The following is a 15,586-nucleotide window of genomic DNA, read 5'->3' on the forward strand; positions in this document are numbered from 1 at the left end:
ATGAGCTTTTGCTGCTGGCAGGAAGGGTAGGAAGAGAAAAGCAAAGATGAAAAGGGCCACAGGAGGGACAGCTTAGAGCAACAAACGAGGGCCGTGGGATGAATGGGAGTGAAAGTTTACTCCTTTATCTCTGTGAACCTTATTAAAACCTTGGCTAGTACGCAATTTAAAATTTTTTACTGGGCGGGGGCGGGGGGGGGGGAGTAAATGAACCTGTCATGAAGGTCACGTGGAGGGCAGAGGACAACCGAAGGGTTGGTTCTCCTTCCGCTCAGGCTGTCAAGCGTGGCAGCAAGTGCCTTTACACTCTGAGCCACCATGCCAGTCTCTGATGACACGACTTTTTGTATATTTACAATATACGTGCAATCACAAGGCACATTATCTGCTATTCCAACATTTGGGAGACAGAAAATAGAGAACCTGGAATTTCAAGCTAATGGGGAGGTCCTAATCCAAAACAAACAAACAAACAAACAAACAAACCAGGCCCTTGCAATCACACTAGAGACCTCAGGACTCTACAGTCAGAAGAGGGTTGTTAGGAGCATGGGAAACCAACTGAGTGGCTAGAGTGACCCCCCCCTCCCCCTTTCCCTGTAGCTACCAATTGCCAATAGCTCCTCATTTTGGGCGTGGGGTCTCGAGAGCACCACCTACATCTATGCTAGAATTTGGGGCAGCTTGATTCTGTGTGGGTTAATGACAGCTGCTGAGCATGCGCAGTAGCCCAGGGTTTTTTTTTGGGGGGGGGGGCGAAAGGCAGCACTTGAGAGCACTCTTTATCTTTATCCTCTGGCTCCTCTGTTGCGATATTCCTGAATACTTGGGGCGGCGCGGGGTGTGATAAGGATGTTCTGTTTAGGACTAAGCACTCATAGCCTCTTATTCTTGGCGCTGACAAGTCTCGGCATTGGCTGCTGCTGACTGCAAAAAAGCCACTTCCCTGACCAAGCTGAGAGCAAGCAGACCAGGCTTAAGGGCATAAACATAAATACTTTGAAGACACTTTCACAACACGAGCATTTAGTAAAGTAACAGTAGCAGCCTATACCCTAGGGCCTATCTCTTCATCTATTTTAAGTATGTCTTGTTTACTAATGAACTAAATAACAGTCCTGTTGTGTACGCCAATGACCCTTACAGTTGTTACGCAGCAATATTATGGCAATTCAGGACTGATACAAAACGAACTCAGTAAGCTGTGGAGTATCTACTATAGATACAGGGATGTTTACAGTGATAAATACAGGTGCTTCCATAAATAACTTGCTTTGTCTCCTAGCTTTCTGGTTTACCTATCTTTAAAATAATTTCTTTGTGATAATTGAAGATTTCAAAAATAGTATTCAATCTGGCCCCAGGTGGCTCTGCTCAAATTACTGCACCAACTAAGAACAATACATACAGTAAACATTGAACCCCTACTCTGACCTAGCCGATGGACAGCACATTCTCTACAGTTGTGTGGAGAGCTGGGGCTGGCTCTGACATGAACTCTGGTATCCCATATTTGAACACTTCCTCTTGCTGGGGAGGCCTGGTGGCACTCAGAGAAAGGATAAGCAGGCTACCAGGATGAGACCTGATAGGCGGTGACCATATAGTGGGGGAGGAGGTCGCCCTTGGTCATAGACCTAGGTGTCCAGACCCCCCTACTGCTGCATACCACACAACGTTCCCTTCATGGTCAGGTAGCCCTGGGCTGGCAGTTTCCAAGAAGCGTGGGACAGCAGGACCGGAGCTAACCTAGGTGAAACAGATCTATATCTGGTTATTGAGGAAGCTGAAGACAGGAGGTCTCCTGGAGAGTTCTCCGAGAGGTCACCGAAAGGGAGGGAGCAGGAGAGGATTTGTTAAGCAGAACACAGGGGGTCCAAATGGCCATATTTGCTGAAAGCGCCCCCATCACCTAGGGGAGGGGAATAAGGTGAAAGTGGAAGGGAGGGAGGAACAGGAGGATGCAAGTGATGGGATAACAATTGAGATGTAATCTGAATAAATTAATTAAATAATAAAAAAGTTTTAAAAATAATATTTAAACAAGTAGAAAAACATCTTAGACTTGTGTCATCTTTTCCTTTCAGTTAATCTCTCCAACCACCTTCAATTTAATCTTCTGTGCCCAAGACACAGCTATGAAAGATCCTGGAGCCTTGGTTTCTCCTGCTTCTAATATTAGAGTATTTTACTGTGATCAAATATGCAAGAAACAAGCACCTGCTTATTCTGCCAATCTAATGGGACTCTAATCACACAATGTGTGTGTGTGTGTGTGTGTGTGTGTGTGTGTGTGTTATTTACTTGCTTGCAGCTATCACAGAGTTTGCATATACCAAAATTTACTTTTGCTTTCATGGCCAAATAATATTTATTTCATGTATAAATATTTCTATTACTTACTCATCTCTTGCATACTTAATTGTTTCTGGTTTCTAGATTCTGGCTGCAGATTATAATGCTGCTATAAATTTTGGTGACTGCAGACATTTGCTCACTGTATTGCTGAATCTTCAGTACAGTTTAATTTCTGAGTAGTTGCCAGGATTGTTTCCCACAATGCCATCTTTACTTTCTGATCAGCATCTAACATTACACATTTTGAAGAAGTGAACCACAGAATGGCAAAAGTCACAGGTCACTGGTACCAATTCGCATCCTATCCCCAACCCCCACATACATGAGAGTGGGGACTGGCTCTGTGTGCACGAGTGCTGGGATCAAATCCATGTTCTTATATATGTTAACAAGCTGTCCTATCCCTGAACTACATCGCTGCCCTCCGTCACAAACAAACTCTTAACATATCATTCCCTCTATTAGGGCAACATTTTTCACGCACACAGACAGCCAAGACTCCCGATGCAAGCACCTAAGGAGTCTGGTGTATCTGTAGGGCTTTAGGTTCTGCCTCATCTATGCTGAATCAGCATCTCTGGCAACCGATTCCCTCTCACTCAGTATCAAACATACTAAAAAATACTAAAGACTCCTCAAGCTAGAAGTATGGACAGGTTCTTGTTGTTGTTTGCCTTTGTTAGTTGGTTAAACGAGTCCCTTTAGCCCAAGCTGGCACCAAACTCACAACGTAGCCAAGGACGACCTTGAGTTTCTGTTCTTCCTACCGCTTAACTCCCCGGTTGCTATAGTTACTGGTGCCAGTTTGGGTTGATGCGGTGCTAGGAACAGAAGCAAGGGTTTAGTTCATGCTAAGCAAGCACTCTCCAACCGAGCTACATCCCAGTCCTAGAATGGCAAGTCCTTAAGGACAGGAAAAATACGTTGGCCTTTGGGGGGTTGTTTTGTTTACAACAAAGCTTAGCCCTTGGGGTCAAACATACAACAGATATTTAACAACCGCGCATGTGTCAAACTAATACTGTACTGCAGTCAGTCTCTGTTCACCTAATTGCTACATAGTGGTTACGACTTAATGCAATCACTATACAGCCAGTTAAGAACCTGTAATTAAGACACCTTTCATTTACATGGAACGTGTATCTTACTAGTTATCATGACACTTGGTTGCCAAGAATGTTTGCTCCATACATAATTTTCAGCTGAGGCCTTTAGGCTTCAGGTCAGAGTTTATTGCTGTCGTTTCTTTTCTTGTCAAGGGCTCCGAAGAACCATCTAGATGTGGCCTCCCTTTTATAGACTGCCATGGACAACATTTTGTAGCTTTACCAACCTCGTGTTGCTGAAGCACAAACGTTACTATGTGTAAGAAAGCCTACAGTGGAAACCGTTATAGTAACCATATGGCGGAGTAACTTTAAAGCATGTTTCCAAGTCTTCGGACGACTTCAAATAAGTGTGAGTTTAACGAAGCAATATGCAAATGAGCGGACGCGAATAGAACATACAACAAATAAATAAAAACGGGGTGAACATTTGAGTAAAATGTTCATCCATCACGTGCTGCCAGCACTTGTATCTATACCACGTGGGAAAGCAGGAACTAAACAAAATTAAATCTTTCGCCAGGAACTTAGTGCCTCTGAATGCACTGTTAAAGAAACATGCTTGACTGCTCATCAAGGGTCCCTCTGGTCTTCACAACGTGTAGCAGATTTGGGCGCGGTCTCTTTAAGGTGTAATAGAACTCTGATTGCATCGATCACGGGCTCCCATCCGTACCGCCACCACCGATTACATTTCTTCCCAGGTTACCACCGGCTCCCCCGCACCAACCCGGGAGTCCGCTACATCTGAAGCGCGCGGGCTGCGCTGCTTGGGTGCGGTAGACCCCCCCGCGGCGCGCTCCCGCCAGACCGTCAGCTGTGCGCTGCGCGGGTGGCGTCTCGGGGCTCGTCTGGCCACGCCTGGAGCGCGGGTTTTGATTGGGCCGCCGTTGTTGTAGTGACCGGGAGGCGCAGGCACTCGGGGCTGACGGTTCCGGGAGCCGCACGGTCCCCCCTCCCCCTCTCCCTCTCATCCCCGCCCCTCCCTGGCTCCGGCAGGCCCGGGGCGCCGACCGCTCCCCCACATGGCCTCTGTCCGGGTAAGATCCCCCGCCGCTGGCAGAGCCGACCCCACGGTGGTCGGGCCAGGTTGGCGGGGTGGAGGGACCACGCATAGCCCGGCAGGTCGCGGAGGCAAGTGTGGACAACCACCACCCTGGGAGCTCGGCGGTTCGCTCAGCTCCGCGCAGCGGGAGCAACGTGCCCAAGTTGGGCAGGTGGGCGCTTCTGCCGCGATCCTGGCGCTCAGGGCTGAACGGAGGCCGGCTCCGGGATCCCCGACTTTCCGGCTGGCTTCCGCGGCGTGCCTGCGTCAGAATCACCTGGGAGGTTTAAAGGGCGCGGGAAGCTGTGCAGTGCCACCTGCCGCTAGGCGCGGTGGGCGGGTCCCTCGGCGCCTCGATCTGGAGCCTGGGCTAGGGGTTCCTCCGGCTGGGGGGTTCCTCCTGCTGGGTCCCCTCCGGCTGGCGGCTCCTCCGGCTGGGGTCCCCTCCAGGCTGGGGGCTCCTCCAGCTGGGGGTTTCTCCGGCAGGAGGGTACTCCTGCTGGGGGCTCCTTCGTTTGGGGTCCCCTGCGGCTGGAGGCTTCTCTGGCTGGGGTCCCCTGCGGCTGGGGGCTCCTCCGGCTGGGGTCCCCTGCAGCTGGGGGCTCCTCCGGCTGGGGTCCCCTGCGGCTGGAGGCTTCTCCGCCTGGGGTCCCCTGCGGCTGGAGGCTTCTCCGCCTGGGGTCCCCTGGGGCTGGAGGCTTCTCCGCCTGGGGTCCCCTGCAGCTAGAGGCTTCTCCGCCTGGGGTCCCCTGCAGCTGGAGGCTCCTTCGCCTGGGGTCCCCTGGGGCTGGGGGCCCCTCCTCTGGCTGGGATCCCCTCCGGCTAAGGGGCAGGGGCAGCGCCAGAGCCTTGCTGCCGGGAAGAGATTCCGGCGCCTCTTTCGATGTTCTCTTCGGCCCTGGGGACAGGCAATGGTGACCTCGGAGAGTTCGAATTCTGTACCTGCTTTCAAACTTGACAACTTTCCGTTCCTAGGCGGACCCGGTTCTGGAACGTGATTTTAAAGGCCACAAAGCTGCGATCACCTCCGTGGACTTCAGCCCTAACTGCAAACAACTTGGTAAGTTTTTTTCTTTTCTTTTGTTCCATTTTTTTTTCTTTTTCTTTTTCTTAAACTCTCCTTTTGTGAGAGCAACCAAACCTCACTTGGCTGAAAGCCTTCATCCCTATCTGAGGGAGCCAGGCGCAATGGGGTGCGCCGGGCCTCTCTGCACCGGTGCTACTAATCTGGGCCTGACAGACAACTTTCGTGTTCTAACCACCAGGAGGAGTAAGTGGGAAGGGGAGGGGTTTGTGATCGGCCTCGGGGAGGGTGGAGTATTGGCTGGAGAGTTTGTGAAAAGTTCTGAGGCGAGCAGGAGGAAGTGGGGACCGACTAGTTGAGCTGCACCGGAGGCCGAGGAGCGAGGCGGGGGGTCTCAAGTGACCCCTGGGAAACTCCGGTGGCCGGGAAGGAAGGAGCCGAGCGCCTACATGAAAGGAGGGACCTGCTCGGAAATTCGCCCCTACCTGAGCGGGGAACTCCAGCTGCAGGCTCCGCAGCACTTCCCCGGTGTGCTGCCTCGGTGGTGGCGGCGGCTACTACGCACGACCGGTGAGGATCCGGATGGCCGTGAGGTGGACCTGGGCAGGCAAGAGCTGCCTGCTGCTGGCACTTTTAACACTGGCTTATATGCTAGTGGAGCTCTCGGTTTCCACTTTGTACGCTTCCTCAGGAGCCGGCCATGCCAGGGAGCTGGGGCCAAGGCGGCTCTCAGACCTTGAGACCAGGGAAGAGGATTTGTCTCAGCCTGTTTATAGAAAGCCCCCTGCGGATTCCCATGCCCTTGGCGAATGGGGGAGAGCAAGCAAACTCCAGCTCAACGAGGATGAACTGAAGCAGCAAGGAGAACTCATTGAGAGATACGCCATCAACATTTACCTCAGTGACAGGATCTCCCTGCACCGCCACATAGAGGATAAAAGAATGTATGAGTGTAAATCCAAGAAGTTCCACTACAGGTCGCTTCCTACCACCTCCGTTATCATCGCCTTCTATAACGAAGCCTGGTCCACTCTGCTTCGGACCATTCACAGTGTTCTAGAAACTTCTCCTGCGGTGCTTTTGAAGGAGATCATCTTGGTGGATGACCTGAGTGACAGAGTTTATTTGAAGGCGCAACTTGAAGCTTACATCAGCAACCTCGAAAGAGTTCGCTTGATTAGAACCAATAAGAGAGAGGGGCTGGTCCGGGCCCGCCTGATCGGGGCCACTTTTGCCACCGGGGACGTCCTCACTTTCCTGGATTGTCACTGTGAGTGTAACACTGGTTGGTTGGAACCACTCTTGGAGAGGATTAGTAGAGATGAGACGGCCATCGTGTGCCCTGTTATTGATACTATTGACTGGAATACTTTTGAATTCTACATGCAGACTGGGGAGCCCATGATTGGTGGGTTTGACTGGCGGCTAACATTCCAGTGGCATTCCGTCCCCAAACATGAAAGAGACAGGCGGACATCACGAATTGACCCCATCAGGTCACCCACCATGGCAGGAGGGCTGTTTGCTGTCAGCAAGAAGTATTTTCAGTACCTGGGAACGTATGACACTGGCATGGAAGTGTGGGGGGGCGAAAACCTTGAGCTGTCTTTCCGGGTTTGGCAGTGTGGTGGCAAACTGGAGATCCACCCATGCTCGCACGTGGGCCACGTGTTTCCCAAGCGGGCGCCATATGCTCGCCCCAACTTCCTACAGAACACCGCTAGGGCAGCCGAGGTATGGATGGATGAATACAAGGAACATTTCTATAACCGAAACCCTCCAGCGAGGAAAGAGGCCTACGGTGATATTTCTGAAAGGAAGCTGCTCAGGGAACGGCTCAAGTGTCAGAGCTTTGACTGGTATCTGAAAAACGTGTTTTCTAACTTACACGTCCCGGAGGACAGACCCGGCTGGCATGGAGCGATCCACAGTATGGGCATCTCTTCCGAGTGCTTAGATTATAATGCTCCTGACAACAACCCCACAGGTGCCAACCTGTCATTGTTTGGATGTCACGGCCAAGGAGGCAATCAATTCTTTGAATACACTTCAAACAAAGAAATCAGATTTAATTCTGTGACTGAATTATGTGCAGAGGTCCCTGAACAAAAGGATTATGTAGGGATGCAAAACTGTCCCAAAGATGGGCTCCCGGTCCCAGTAAACATCATTTGGCATTTCAAGGAAGATGGAACTATTTTTCACCCTCACACAGGACTGTGCCTCAGTGCTTACCGGACATCTGAAGGCCGCCCTAGTGTACAGATGAAGACTTGTGACGCCCTTGATAAAAATCAGATCTGGAGGTTTGAGAAATAGACAAACAGAACAGCACTTTTTCTTCGGGAGGTGACTGTGGGCTCTGGACAATCAAAGTGCCTCGGAGGTGATTGTTATTTTACCCGAAGTCACCCAGCAGCTGTCTGTAAGAATGCTGCAAAGCCGGGGTTTCTTTGGGATCTCACTCTGAAACTGGGTGCCCAGAAACACCTGCTGCTCGACATCTCAAAGTGCCTTTTTTTTTTCCTCATGGCTTGTTTTATTGAAAAGCTTGGTCGATAATGGTCTCCGACTTCTCTTTCAAGAAAGCTGCTGTGAAATGACGTGCACAAGACACTTAAGTGCGGGCTGTGAGTGTAGCTCAGCAGTAGGCCACTTGCCTGGTGTGCACACGAGCCTGAGTCTGATCCACAGCACCAGGAAAAGCACACCTAAGTGCAAGCTTTAATAGCAAAGAGTATAAGAGTCCAAGCAAAGTGGGGTATGGTTCATGCTGATCTGGAAATTCATTACATGTCCTTTTTTTTTTTTAATTTTTAATTTTTTGTTTATTTTTTGAATCAAAACTTGTGAATGTGTAGTTAGAGCTATTATTACTATTGATTACATAAGATTTGAATTTTTTTAGTCAGCACATTAAATTTGAGGTCTTTACATTTGTCTTTGATGAAATAAAAGTTAGAGAAATGTGATCTGGAAAGAAAAAAAAAAAAGGCCTGAGGTCTGTAGATGTTTCATTGGAAGAGGGTATTGGTCTGAATGCAAGTTTGGAGATCATTTTTTGTGACAGATCTTAGGCATCCCAGGCTGACCTTGAACTTCCAAGTCTTGCTTGCACCTCTCAAGTATTGGGGTTACAGGTGTGTGCCACCACACATGGTTTGGGGGGTCTTTTCTGACAGATATCTCAGAAAACTAGACTTCTGTCAAAATGAGATGGTGAGACATTTGCATTCCGTTCCTCGGGACTGAACTGACTGATCTGTACGTCGATACCTCACTTCACTGCTCGGTACCTGCCCTCTGGGAACTGACTTGTGAGTGCAGGGCATTTTCTGGTCCCACAGCCTTAAGTGATGAATACACTAGTACGAGAAGGAGACCCATTCAGAATACTGCGCCTGCCTTTGTTAATGCTTAATCATTCAAAGTAAACACAGTTGAGGCCTCTCTGAAGCCGACCCCAGATGTGTTTACTGAAATGTGTGAAACTGAAAGTGGGCCCAGTTCTGCAAAGATTGTCCGATTCCCTCAAGAGTTCTTGCTGACTTGGGCATTTGGAGGATTTTTCTTACAATTACAAGGGGGGGGGGGGCATCCTGGTGATTGTTGGTGGCTGCCTTTGAGCTCACTGTCATCACCTGATAGCCTGGCCTTTGAGCAGCCCTTACTGTGAGTTGAATAAATAGCTCAGTGGAAGGATGACCTCTGTTGAGTTGCTTATCTTGCTTGGGCCTCAGTTTCCCCTTCTGAATTGCTGGCTTGTTTCTTGAGGATCCCTCTCCATCTGAAGGTCAGTTGTGCAATCCTCCTCTCATGCACCGTGCGATTCCTAAGAACACGTTGGTGTCTTTCCTTTTAGCATAGGTACTGCTGAGCAGCTGGGCCGTGTTCAGATTTGAAGATGCTAGGTTTCGCAGTGATGTTATTATAGTTAGTCTTATAGTCGTTTTATTTTGACAGTTGTTGAACTGCTTTTGCTTTTTTAACTTTTGTAAACTTTCAAAGTAATTCTTTGACTTAGAGTATAAATATTTCCCAAACTAAGTTATTTCAGAAGTAAACATGTTTTAAGACTTTTTTTTTAAAACTGGTTTCTTACTAACATTTTATTCAGAAATCACAGACCAATTTTAGGAGTGAGTCTTAGTGAAGTGAAAAATGCATCTTCCATAGAAAATGAGCCAACAGGACTTCATAAAAAACTTGTTCTGGTCTTCACCTGAGAGCTTGGATGGAGAGAGAGAACTTTGTAAATTCTGAATTTAAGTAAATTGTTTAGGGTGACCATTTCAAAACATTAAAGTTTGTGTGTACTTGTGACTGTTTTGTTCGTCATTGGCTCTTAGGAAGAAAACCTGTTACTACTTTTCTGTAAGCTATCCAATGACCTTGAAGTTTATTGAAGATGTGTCTAGATTCCATGGGCAATGCTTGGCCCTGTTTTTGTTGTTGTTGTTTTGTTGTTGTTGTTGTTTAAAGGAAAATATATAAAATGTTCATCCAGAAGAAAACTCAGAAGTACACTCTGGCCTTACCCATGTCCTCTTGAAAACTTTTCTTTTTTTAACTTTTTTTTTGCAAAATGTTTCTTTTTGTCTTTTTGTTCTGGTCAGCCCCCTATCCTATGAGAGAATTAAAATGGATACAATTTGGAACTTGTTACTGTTACTTAGTAACAGTAATCAAATTACTTTTATTTAGTATCTTGATGCCCCTATCAAAAGAGAGCAGGCTTTTAAGACTAGAGTATTTAATTCTGTGTTTACTCTTTTCTCTATATAAGTGGTTATGACTCGTCAGCCCTTTTTAGGCTGGTAATTTATTTATATCCATAATTCAGAAGAATGAAACTCAGAATAGAAACATAGCAAAGGAAACTGGAGTTGTGTGTTATATGCAGGCAGAGTCCAATTTCATTCCAAAAGTGTACCACAATGAAACATGCAAGTATTCCTTTACTTATCTCCAATCTTTTTTTCACTTACCCAAGTTTTCTATGTTGCTGTAAACAGTTAAGGGTCTACCTTGTAAATGAGTTTCCATGTTTAAATGTTAAGAAAATATTTGATGAGCAAGGATTTTTCATTTTGTTGTTTACTGACCAATCCTATGACTAGGTTTTCTACATCAGCATTTTAGCAGTTTTTATTTAAACAATGATAATATAGTCATCAGGAGGATTTCTATAACTTTAAATACCTAGTTTGTAAGGGAAAGTGTGTTTACTCACCCAATAGCAGGCTCTTCTTTGTGTTTTGATGTTAGCAGATTGAAATGTTCCCGGCAAAAGACAGATTTATTTTCGAGTTGTATGCTCTTAGTTATTTTATTGTCTCAGTTTTAATGAATAAAATTTAGATTTGACTTGTCTTTTGGAATTCTTGTTTTAATGATATTTTTGAATGAGCATAAAGCTGAGGCTCAGACTGCAGTCTTTTGAGCAGTAACTTTCTTTTTGTTAATGGCTTTTGTAATGTTGATGAAGATATGCAATAAAAGGTATGCCTAGTTATTTTTGCAAGGGGTTTTCTGATGACTTTAGCCTATAGGATTAATATTCCTATCTATGCATTTATGATGGTGGTATGATAGTTACATTAACATGATTATTTTCCTTACTTGAAGGTTCAGACAAGGTATAAAAAAGTCAGGCTTCCTGCTGACTGTGTAAGATGCCATTAGCCAGTAAGGAAGTGGTGTCGTCACTATGATACATTAATTACAGATGAACAAGCTGGTAGTGATAAGCATCTCTGGGACCCATTTTGTGACTATTCAGGGAAACAAGTAGTTCCTGGGCACATGGACACTCCTCCCTTCAAAGTCTTGGGCTGAGAAGAAAAACGTGTCCCCTAACCCTTGCAGCCTCACTCTTCCTTGCCCATAGTGTGCCGTCCCTTTCCACCAGGAGCACGAGTGATTGTGTTTTCTTTTGAGACAGGTCCCATGAATCTTAGATTGTCCTCAGACTTGCCAGGCAGCCAAGGATGACTTTGAACTTCTGTTCCTCTTGCTCCACCTCCTAACAAATGCCCTGCATACTTGCAACCCTTCAGCTGAGGCTCTCTCTTCCCAGGTGACTCTAGATTATGTCAAGCTGACAACAAAATGAAAGGGTGTCAGCTCTGTTTTTGGGGGCTTTTTTGTTTGTTTGTTTGTTTGTTTTGTTTTTCCCCCCAGGTTTCTCTGTGTAGTCTTGGCTGTCCTAGAGTCAATTTGTAGACCAGGCTGGCCTTGAACTCACAGAGGTCCACCTGCCTCTGCCTCCACAGAGCTGGGACTAAAGGTGTGCACCACCACGCCCTGCTAACTCTTAGCTTTGCAAATCAGGTTGTGTCTCTGGGTTTCAGTCTCATGAATGTAAAAAGGAAGACTGAACACACTGTATGCATTACATTCATGGTTGCCAGGGCTTTGGAGAGGGAGGAACAGAAAATGGTTGCTAATGGAGACTTTTTCTTTTCTTGGCTGGAGGGAAGAAAAGTAATGTCATGACAATGTTCTGGACTGAGTGAGTGATTCCACTTGGTGCAAATACTGAGTTGGATAGTAAGGGTAGCGCTTATGGTATGTGAATTATATCTCAACTTAAAAATGACTTGTGTAAAAGAAAAGAGGCTGGGGCTGAGAAGATGGCTCAGAGGTTAAGAGCACTGACTGCTCCTCCAGAGGTCCTGAGTTCAATTCCCAGCTACCACGTGGTCACTCACAACCATCCATAATGTGATTTGATGCCTTCTTCTGACCTGCAGGTGTGTGTGCAGGCAGAGCACTGTATACATAATAAGTAAATAAATAAAATCTTAAAAAAAAAAAAAAGAAAGAAAGAAAGAAAGGAAGGAAGCTGGGAAATTCTAGGCATCCTAAAGAAGAGATTTTTTTTTTTGTAATGTATGTGTTAATCTTCCAGCTTAGTGTTAGGTCAAAGATTAAAAGGCAGTTTGTATCCGTTTTTCCTAGAAATTCTGAGAAGCTACCGTCTATCCCTTTGGCTAGGAGGTGGAGAATACGAAGGGGGGAAGGAATGCTTTAGCTGTAACATGGCAGAACGGATGGCTGTGAACATCCTTACTTATAATCTGCTAATAACAGTCAGATACACTCTTTTCCTTCTGCTCAGCTTTGTGACCTGCCCAGGCTAGGTGAGGCACGGAAACACTTAGTAGCTACGAGGTGACCTGTGCCGTCTGCTCAGGGTTCTCAGTCACTTATTTGCAGTTCAAAAGGGGGAAAGGGAGGCACTGTTGACTTAATGACCCTTTAGCTCATGCTTCTGTGTGCAAGATGCTGTCATGTGCTCTAAATACATACGCACAAGAGAACAAAACAGATGTGTTTCCCAAAGTGAGACGAAGAGTCCACAGTCCAGTGGGAAAGACAAATATGTGCAAGGAAACGCACTAATCCCTGTGTAACTAACTCCACTATGGTGGAACAAAGGAGCAGTCAGCACCAAGGAAAGGGGACAGGGTGGCGGTGGCGATCGAAACGGTATGAGGTCAAGGAATAACTGTCCCCAGAAGTAATATTTAGCTGCAGCCCAAAACAGGAAGTCAGCTACCTGGAGACAGAAGAAAGGAGCAGTATAGGACAAGGCCGAGGGTGGGAAAGGCCTTGTCTTAGAGGAGTAAAGGGTGGAGCCTAGTACACGAAGGGAGCCACAGAGAGGTGGGCTTGTAGAACAGGCAGCCAGAGCTTAGGTAGGACTTGGGCTATAGGCAGGAAAATGGCGGCTGATGGCCCTGCAGATGATTTGCCTCAATGATCTTAGTCCCTGGAACCTGTGATGTGTCTTGCTGGGGGGGGGGGGGGGAGGGGGTGGCGGCGGCTACAAAAAGGCTTCTATAGCCCTATAGTTGTAGTTTATGGTCTTGAGGCGTGGTGAATTCTGCGACAAATGCCTTTAGAAGAGAAACACTCAGTAGCTCATGCCTACAGTGCAGCCCTGTAAAGGCTGAGGGAGGACCTCTGTGAGAGAAGGGCATGCCTGGATTACAGAGTCAATGGCAGGCAAAAAAAAAGAGAGAGCGAGAGAAAGACAGTCGACAGCCAGGTGTGCACCCTCATGCCTGTAATCAGAAGGGAAACTGAGGCAGGATTCTGCAGAGTTTAGATTAGCCTGGGCTACATAGAGATATGCTATCCCCAATCCAAACAAACAAGCCAGATAAGAGGAGGCAGTCACTGAAGAGGCACAGAGGGAGAGAGCCTGGGACTCCCCAGGGCCCCTGGAGGGACTGTTTGTCTGCCAACACCTTGACCTCTGACCTTCAGAACTGCGAAGAATGAACTTCTGTTGTTTTACTTTTCTAAGTTGTTATGGCAGCCACAGAAAACAGGAACGTGTTTGGTGATTTTGAGATCTGATTTATGCCTCAAACTTATCATCACGGCTACTGCGTGGAAACAAAAAAGTAAAGTCCTCTAGAGCTTTTACAGAAGTTCCCTCAGAAGAGGCATCCTGTGCACATGGAGGGTAATCCTGCAGCTAGGCTGAGGGCTTGCTAAGAGAGCTTTAGGACGTAAGTAGATAAAGGGTATTTAAAGTTACAGGAAGGATGTGGTCAGGGAAGAAACAAAAGAATGAGAGCAAGTGGCCTATGCCTGATTCCTTCCTAGCTCTGAGCTCTAGACCGAGAGACGAGCAAAGAGTCAGAAAGACTGGAAGGATGTCATCCTACAGGATGACACAGAAGGCGACATCTGTGGTGAAGGGAGGAGTCAGCTGGGCCTACAGAGCAAACACTAAGGGAGTAAGGAGCCTTCTCAAACATCTTCTCCCATGCCTCTTGCTGTGTAGGCACACGGCACATTATGTCAGTAGCAGACCCCAGTCCTCTGCTTCCTAAACCCATGGTCAAAGCCTGGCATGAGGCGTTGCCCCTCCCTCCTCACAACTGTTCCTAGCTTCAGCTCCAGACTCTTCTGCCTGGCACGTTCTTCACTGAGCCTCCTCTCAGATGGGCCTTACTGTGCAGTGTGTAACTCACCGTTCCCACATTCATCCCTTCACAGACTCCAGGCAAAATCCAAGCATTCTGGAGTTTTTGAGATAATGTTTGATCCAGTGACAATCCCTAGCCACACCTGGGGAGTGGCTCCAAATATGTGGACATGTGGATATGCTATGGAGGAGTTTATTATAGTTGTAGGGAGGGGTGGAGGAAGAGGGAGATGGAGAGAGGGACAAAGAGAGGGAGGAGAAAGGAGGCAAAAGATGAGACAGAGAGATGAGATGGGTTTGTCCTTTTATATACTCCTGGGCTGGGGCATGCCTAGTGGTAGGTAGGTAATGACATCATTGGTTTCTAGGCAGACTGGGGCAGTATGCTAACAACACTCCTATACACAATATAAACCCATGATCACCCATTTCACACTGATCTTCTCTGCACAGTGAGCAGCATACAGTTGCTAGCCATCCCCCTCAACACACACGCAAGTAATTTAAAAAAAAAATATATATATATATATATATATATATATATATATATATAAGATCCAGAGGAGAAGGTAGGGAGGAATGTAATCAGGATATAGTGTATAAGAAAATAATCTATTTCAATTACAGGGAAAAGTAATGGTTTGTTTGTTTGTTTTAATTTCATTTTTACCTGAGTGCATGTGATTTCTTGGCCTGATCTCCACTTGAGTGCCTCACTGGGAGAGTTGGCCTTTTTTAACATGTGCTCGACTTCTCCTCCACCTCACATGTCTTATAAGTCAGATACTATTTGGGAGGGGGAAACACACATATGCACACTTACTTGTGGAGTCCAGAGGACAGCCTCCGTGTCATTCCTCAGGTGCCATTTCTACCTTGTATAGTTGTGTGTGTGTGTGTGTGTGTGTGTGTGTGTGTGTGTGTGTGTGATGTGTACTTACTAGGTAGGTTTGTGTATGGGTGCATGAATGCTCACATTTTGTCTGAGGGCCAGAGGTTGGTGTCAGGTGTCTCTTCTCAGTCTCTTTCCAGCCTTACTTTTTGAGACAGTTCAGCTCTTTTGCTGAATCTGAAGCTTATCAGTTTGCCTAACTGGCCTTGCAAGT

The 15,586-nt window shown here is 46.9% G+C and overlaps 2 protein-coding genes across 5 annotated transcripts in view; both read left to right on the forward strand.

Annotated features, from left to right (window-relative positions):
* The first annotated feature begins 765 nt into the window (after positions 1-765).
* The window catches only part of POC1B (POC1 centriolar protein B), a 101,680-nt gene continuing 86,859 nt past the window's right edge, over positions 766-15,586 (forward strand). The window contains exons 1-2 of one of the 4 annotated variants that reach the window (XM_084796163.1): positions 766-4,681; positions 5,485-5,569. In XM_084796163.1, coding sequence (XP_084652289.1) covers positions 4,490-4,681; positions 5,485-5,569 — 277 coding nt within the window. In that variant the 5' untranslated portion in view covers positions 766-4,489. The remainder of the gene's footprint in view (positions 4,682-5,484; positions 5,570-15,586) is intronic. The other 3 variants (XM_084796162.1, XM_084796165.1, XM_084796164.1) reach the window with 3 other exon arrangements.
* Positions 5,807-10,906, forward strand: GALNT4 (polypeptide N-acetylgalactosaminyltransferase 4). Its single transcript, XM_084796161.1, has one exon. It carries the CDS (start codon positions 6,116-6,118, stop codon positions 7,850-7,852), a length of 1,737 nt encoding a protein of 578 aa, XP_084652287.1. The 5' UTR covers positions 5,807-6,115; the 3' UTR covers positions 7,853-10,906.

This window comes from Acomys minous (genome assembly GCF_964271855.1).
Source record: "Acomys minous genome assembly, chromosome: 9".
NCBI classification, from domain to species: domain Eukaryota; kingdom Metazoa; phylum Chordata; class Mammalia; order Rodentia; family Muridae; genus Acomys; species Acomys minous.